This window comes from Atta colombica, unplaced genomic scaffold (assembly GCF_001594045.1).
Source record: "Atta colombica isolate Treedump-2 unplaced genomic scaffold, Acol1.0 scaffold109, whole genome shotgun sequence".
Lineage (NCBI taxonomy): Eukaryota > Metazoa > Arthropoda > Insecta > Hymenoptera > Formicidae > Atta > Atta colombica.
Window position 1 is genome coordinate 944,610 of NW_017259194.1, and position 7,670 is coordinate 952,279.

At 31.9% G+C, this 7,670-nt stretch overlaps 1 protein-coding gene across 1 annotated transcript in view; it reads left to right on the forward strand.

The window, feature by feature from the left end:
* The window catches only part of LOC108693525 (saccharopine dehydrogenase-like oxidoreductase), a 13,023-nt gene extending 5,673 nt beyond the window's left edge, over window positions 1-7,350 (forward strand). The window contains exons 2-8 of the mRNA XM_018202532.1: window positions 2,971-3,154; window positions 3,250-3,425; window positions 3,499-3,815; window positions 4,042-4,188; window positions 4,259-4,349; window positions 4,417-4,679; window positions 6,436-7,350. Of these exons, the coding sequence (XP_018058021.1) occupies window positions 2,983-3,154; window positions 3,250-3,425; window positions 3,499-3,815; window positions 4,042-4,188; window positions 4,259-4,349; window positions 4,417-4,679; window positions 6,436-6,541 (1,272 nt within the window). The 5' untranslated portion in view covers window positions 2,971-2,982 and the 3' untranslated portion in view covers window positions 6,542-7,350. The remainder of the gene's footprint in view (window positions 1-2,970; window positions 3,155-3,249; window positions 3,426-3,498; window positions 3,816-4,041; window positions 4,189-4,258; window positions 4,350-4,416; window positions 4,680-6,435) is intronic.
* Window positions 7,351-7,670: the final 320 nt, after the last annotated feature.

Consider the following 7,670-nt stretch of genomic DNA (forward strand, 5'->3'; position numbering starts at 1 on the left):
TTGAAGCCTTTAGTTAAGCTTAACATAAACAATTTCTATTTATTTTTCATTATATTGTTACTTTGTTTTTATTTAATAATAATTTTATATATATATTGGGAGTACAAATTAGTTCGGTCCGTTCAAAAATGCATTTATTTCAAAACAAAATGAATGAACAGATCAATTAAAGTATTGTTCATCGCTGCCTATTACTTTTTCCCATCTCTCAAGCAATTTTCGAATTCCATCTCGAAAAAATGATTCGTCTTTGGAGGCGATCCAATTTTGGAGCCAATTTTCGATTTCTACGAAAGAAGTGAATCGGTAACTTGCTGCATCCTTCGACCAGTAATCAGAAGGAGCAATATCCGGAGAATACGGCGGGTGCGGTAAAACATCCCATTTGAGCGTTTCCAAATATTTTTTTACGACTTTAGTGACATGAGGCCGAGCGTTGTCATGAAGAAGAATAACTTTATCATATCTTTCTCGGCCGTTTTTCTCGCAATGTACGGCTCAAACTGAATCAATTGTAGTAACCGATACTTATCGCCCGTAATGGAATCGCCAGGTCAGCAGCTCATAGTAAACAAGATCCTTTTGGTCTCACCAAGATACAAAGCGTGATCTTCGAACCATGAATGTTCGGCCGTGATGAGGTCGATAGCAACGATTGACCGGGTTTAGTGTAGTATTTTTTTTTCGGGTTGTAGAATATCCACTTCTTATCTCCAGTTACAATCCGATGCAAAAAACCTTTTCTCTGTTGTTTTTGAATCAGCTGTTCGCAAGTGAAAAATCGCCTTTCAATGTCTCTCGGTTTCAATTCATAAGGCCCAATTTCCTTGTTTTTCATCATTCCCATGACTCTCAATCGTACAGAAACGGCTTGTTGAGTTACCCCCAATAATTCTGCAAGCTCCTCTTTGACTCTGATCTTCTTCGAGTAATGCCTCTAATTCTTTATCTTCGAATTTTTTTGATTGTCCAGAGCGAGGCTTGTCTTCAACGCTGAAATCTCCATCCTTGAAACGTCGAAATTATTCCCTACATTTCCCTGATTTATCAGTTGGAGCAGTATAAACTTCGACATAAACTTCGACAAACATTCGATGGGCCGCACTTTTCTTCCAATTAAAGCAGAAAATCAAAACCTCCTGCAAATGTTGCTTGGTTAACATAAAATTCGACGTTTCAAACAATAAAAAATCAAGGTTTTTGTATGAAATTTAAAACGATATAAACTGAATATTATTAGCAGATGTTTAACCTCTCTGAAATCGCCAAAATCAGCTATCACTATAAACCATTCACAACAGCTGAAGCCATCTTTAGGGAAATGTACCGAACTAATTTGTATTCCCAATATATATATATATAATTAACTCGGCGTGAGCTTGGTCACAAGTATGTCTACCTGACACATTGATCTTTTTATTGAAAATTATTATTAATTTGATTAAAATTTTAATAAACATAATTTTATTATAATTCTGAATATTTTATTTATAGTATTTATTTAGTGATCTTCGTTGTATCTTATGAAGTACTTTTAGATTTAGGTACTTTTTCATTTAGTTTACGACGAGTTAAATAAGAACAAAATAATATTGGAGGTGTGTATTAATTTTAAGGGATTTTTTGGTAAAAATACGGTTTTATTGTGAAAAAAATGGTTACAAATTGATCATTTAAAATATTGTTCATAGATACTACTTTTGCCATTTTTCTAATAAGAATTCCACGTCGAAAGAACGATACATCTTTTGAGGCTCCACGAATTGACCCATTTTTGGTATCTTCATAAGAATCACTGCTCAGAGTCGATAGGCCATGAGTCGATCGAAATAGGTAGTAACCGGAAGAAGTAATATCTGGAGAATACGACGGGTGATAGGATATCAGTTAAGAATTTCTAACGTTTTCTTGACTGGTTTCGCAACACGTGGCCGAGTGTTGTGCTGGAAAATCACTTTGTTGTGTCTTTTCGCGTAATCTGGTCGTTTCTGCTTCGCTCGGCTCAATTACATCAATTATTATTGATAACTCCAGTGATGGTTTCGTTGGGTTGGAACAACTCATAATACATCCAGCTGATCTCAAAAAATACAGAGCATAAGCTTGGCGCATGAATATTTGCCGTTCGATATTGGTGATTCGTCTAGCCTGCACCATGATTTTTTACGCTTTGGATTATCGTAGCGTATCCATTTTTTATCACTCGTCACGATACGATGCAAAAAACTTTTTCTTCTGTCTTTGAAACAATTCCCACGTCATTTTGCGCCTTTCGATGTCCCTTGACTTCAACTCATATGGCACCTAATTTCCTTGCTTTTGAATCATTCCAATGACCTTCAAATGTCTAGAAATCGTTGATCGATCAATATTTAATAATTCTGCAAGTTCTTCTTGCGTTTGACTCGGGTCTTGTAGAGCTTCCACTTTCTCATCTTCAAACTTTTTCGGTTGATCTGGATGTTCCTTGCTTTCCGTATCACAATTACCTTATAGCGTCGAAACCAGTACTTACATATTGAATCAATTGAGTATAATCATCATAATTCTGATAGTATTCGTTGATTTTTAGCAGCACTTCAAATGGAAGCAAAAAAGCAAAATTTTCCGCAAATTGCGCTTTGTTGGCACAAAATTTGACATATTCAATGCTCAAAAAAACAATGTTGTTTACACTTTGACAAAATGACTTTGATAAAATGACTGAAACTAAAGTCACATGATGGTGCTTTGAACATGAAGATAGCAATAATATTGCCCGATGCAACAGTATTAGTTACGCATCTTGAAAATCCTTTAAAATTAACATGCACACTCTCAATATAATAAAAAAATTAATGAATTCTGATAAATATATTAATGAGCATTTTTTAAATTTTTTATAAGATTTATATTAATAAAAGATATTTTTGTTAAGTGAAATATAAAATTGTAAAAAATATTGATGATTTTAATGATATTTTGCTATAGGTTACAAAAAAAATGGCAGATGATCGTTTAGATATAATAATATTTGGTGCCACTGGATATACTGGAAAATATGTAGTGAAAAATGCATCTCAAATGTGTAAGGATCGGAAAATGAAGTTTGGTATTGCTGGTCGTAGGAAAGAAGCTTTAGATGTAGTTGTTAAGGAATTTGTCTCAGATATTGGTACGTTTAAAACTCAGAACTAATTATTCCAATCAATAATAGTAAAGTCACTTTATTTATTATTAGCAAATGTTATATTACATGTATCTTATCAGAGGACGTGCCTATTATTCTGGCTGACATAAAAGATGAGGAATCTCTCAAGAAAATGACAGAACGAGCAAAGGTACTTATCAATTGTTGCGGTCCATACAAATTTTATGGAGAACCAGTTATCAAAACATGCATTGCTACTCGTACTCATTATGTTGACGTCACTGGTGAAGAACAGGTAATTTAACAACTTTTGTGCAACAGTACAATGATTAATGATGTCTCTCTCTGATATCTTCAATATTTTATAGTTTATGATTGAAATGCAATTAAAATATAACGAAACAGCAAAAGAAGCTGGCGTTTACATAGTAAATGCTTGTGGTTTTGACTGTATTCCTAGTGATTTGGGAGTCATTTTTACGCAACAGAAATTTGAAGGAGAAATGAATGCTATTGAAATATACATAAGCATGTGGTTAAGCACTGATAAGAAAGGTCCGTTACTTAATTATGCAACTTGGGAATCTGCAGTACACAGTTTGGCTCATGTAAAAGAAATACAGGCATTACGCACAAAATTATATCCTATTAAGTTGCCTGAATTCACACCGAAACTAAAATTAAGGTATGTAGGGTTTTTTTTATATTTTATGTCTTGCATATATAAATATAATATTTTATATTTTATGTCTTGCATATATAAATCACATTTTGTTAAACATAAGTAAATTTTTTCATTTTTCATATTAAATGTTTAGAAAATATACAAGTTAGTGTAATATTGATAAAAGAAAGAAAAATAGTAATTATATTAATGATAAGTAGGGTAAATAATTCCATTTATTTTGCAGAAGTGTGTTGCACCGAAGCGATGTTTCTGAAGGATGGTCCACACCATTTCCGAGTGCCGATCATTCAGTAGCTCTTCGCACACAGCGGTTTTTATATGACAAGTATAAAAAGAGGCCTGCGCAAGTTAAAGTTTATGTTACATTGAAGTCAGTATGATACCGATAGAAATGAATATTGACAAATAATTTTTGTTAAAGTCTATACACTTATTATTAGGTCTTTCTTCGAATTCCTGATTATGGCTATTGCTGGTATGCTTTTGTTAGTTTTGTCTCGCATATCATGCGGCCGTAATTTACTTCTAAAAGTATGTGTGCAAGTACTTTCACGATTGTCAAAATCATTTAAATAATACAATAAATTGCGATTTGCAGTATCCGGCTCTATTTTCATACGGTTTCGTAAGTCACGAGAATCCAAATCCGGAAATGCAGAAATCGACACATTTTTCTCTTACGTTCAAAGCTAGTGGATGGACTGAAAAATTGTCTGAACCTACCGATGAACACACAGATCCACCTAATAAGAAAGTAATCACCAAAGTCTCTGGTGATTCTCCTGCATATGAGATGACTAGCATAGCAGCGATCTTATCGGCAACAACAATCCTTAATGAAACTGATAAAATACCTGACAAGTTAGTAAATTAGTAAATTATTAATTATTGTAACTGTTATGTCTATATAATAATCATTTTTTTTTTAATTTAAAAATTATTCTCTTAATAGTATAAGATAATTAACCTTCAACTACATATCTCGTTTTAGAGTTTTATTTTACATGTTTGGATCCAAGTTATTTTTGATTGTAATTCTGTAATTATCACAAATCTCAATGGAAAATATTTTTTCTTCTAATAAAATGTCAGAATCGAAATTATCAAAACATAAAAAGATTTTGATAATGATTAAAAAAGTTATGCCAAAAAATATGAAAGAACAATTTATGAAGAGTGTAATAATGAGTTTTTTCAAAAAGTGAGTTTTATTTGTGATAAAAAAAAGAATAAATAAAAATAAGTGTTTTGAAAAGAGGAGAATATGAACTTTAAGAAAAACAAATACATTATATTGATTTATTCCAAAAAGTTAATTATTTGCACAAGTGAAATGGGGGTATTTTTATACAGAAGATCAGAATAATGATATCGAAAATATGTCGGGTATTTTCTTCTTTAAAAATGCATTGAAAATATTTTAAATATATAATAACGTCGATATTTACTCATGATTTTATAACTTCGAAAAGATAGAGCGATCGTTTCACCAAGACGCCTCTCGCAAAAATGCTTTTTTTGACAATATATGTTTTAATTATAGAAGACAATAAATAAACTTGAATATAGCATTAATAAACTTATTAAACATGAATTTCCATTTTCGGCAAAAATCTGTCGAATTCGACAGATCCAAGTCGCCTAAATTTTTGCATTACAATTAGCATTAAGACAACAACGAAACAATTGCATTACGACGATCGACAGATAAAGATTTCAATTTTTTACTTCAACTCTGCAATATTAACCATACAAAAATAGCGGTCGACTAAAATTTTTACCCGAGTCCAAATGACTCACTCATGTAATTGAGGGTTAGTGACAATTGAAAGACAATTATACACTACGCACAATAGGAGATCACTTTAAAACCTGCAAATTTTATCGTTTATCTAAGAAACGATATCTCTGGTTCCAGAAATCGCAGGACAATTTTTTTGGGTGCGTTTTAAAGAGTGAAACTTTTACTTTAATATCAATGAAACAGTTTCATATGATATTTGCCGCCCTATCAAATGATCTTTTTTCGCGAAGACCAGAAGCAAGTCGTGTTAAAATTTCATGATTTTGCAACTTTTCATGCAAAATACGAACAAGTCAAAAAATCTCAATATCTACATTTTAAAGTCTGAAACTTTTCCTTTATAATGAGATTTCGATGATTACTTTAGCATGCCTAGAAGTTGAGTTTTTAGGTTCCAAGGAAACCCTATATTTTGCAAGCTTTTGAATAATTACTGTCGGCATTCGCATTATCCGATGTGCACCACAGTTACTCGATTGCAATTTGCACATCATGTGTGCGTAGCGTGTATGCGTGTGTGAACACAGTCAGAGATAAGAATCCCGTGGTTCATCAATTTCCCGATATTTTACAGCTCGAAACACGCACGCATGCACGCACGCACACGATGTGCAAATTGTAACCGAGCAATCTTGCCATAGTGCACATCGAGTTGCAAAATTTTACAAAATATAGAATTCTCAAAATAAATCGTTTCTTAAATATAGACAAAATATGCAAGTTTTAAAATGATTCCCTAATTGTTGTGCGTAATTACATGTAGTTACATATTGAATTTTGGTTTTTTATTTTTATGTATTTATATTTTTACAGTGGAGGAGTATTTACGCCCGGTGCTGCGTTCGGTAAAACATCTCTGATCGAACAATTGATAAAACATAATATTAAATTCGAGGTGATATCGTCTATCGAGAAATAGAGATAAGAAAATTCTATATAATTTAGATCAAGAGGTATCACTGTAGTGATTTTGTTATCCATAGCAACAAGTATGGGAAGTGAACCTTTTATTTCGTGTAAAACATAAAAATAATACATATATATTTAAGCCCTGTCGCGGAAGCTTTCCAAAATGTTGTTTCCAAAAACTTTAATTTTTTTATTGAAAGCGTCAAGATTGAATGTTATTGCAATCGATAATTAATACTCTTATTCTAAGACTAGATTCTCATATATACCTCTCAGAAGAGTGTAAAGGATCGCCATCAAAGTGATAAATTTTTTCTGAAAAAAATAAATCAATAGTGATAGGAATTTTTGTCTATTACTTAATTTTGATATCAATTGTCGAGAAATATGATTCTCATACCTTTTGGATGGTCAGACAGTTAACCCGAATACATACAATTTTTTTATTCCATGTAAAATTGTTCATATTTGGATAGGTATGGCTGCTTTCGTGACAATCGAAAAGATCCATTGATATCAAAATTAAGTAATAGACAAAAACTTTTTTACCTATCGCTATCGATTTTTTTTTCAGAAAAAATTTATCACTTTAACTCAGTATGGTGATCCCTTGCACCCTTCTGAGGGATATGGGAGTCCGCCTATTTTGAAATAAGGGTATTAATTATTGATTGCAACAACATTTAATTTTGACGCTTTCAATAAAAAAAATCAAAATCTGCAACATTTAGCCCACCTTCCCTTCAAGCGACTGCGATCTAGCTTATATGCATGCGTGTATATATATATATATACATATATATATATATATTAGGTTGTCCGGAAAATTCGTGCCAATTTTGAAGGAAAATTGAAACGCGGAAGATTTGAATTTTTAATTTCATTTATTAAATTTAAATCTTTTGCGGCAACCCAATATATTCGTCTTCTGTGCGTGCGTGCGTGTGGTTTTTATGTTTTACATATAAATAAAAGGTTACACCCACTTTCCATATTTGTTGTCGCTATGAGTAATAAAATCATTATAGTAGCCTCTTAGTCTAATTCTTTTATATACAATATATAATATTTTAACACATTTTATAATTACTATTTTGATTTTAACATTTGTTGTGTGTAAACTTTCGAGTAAACTTTCT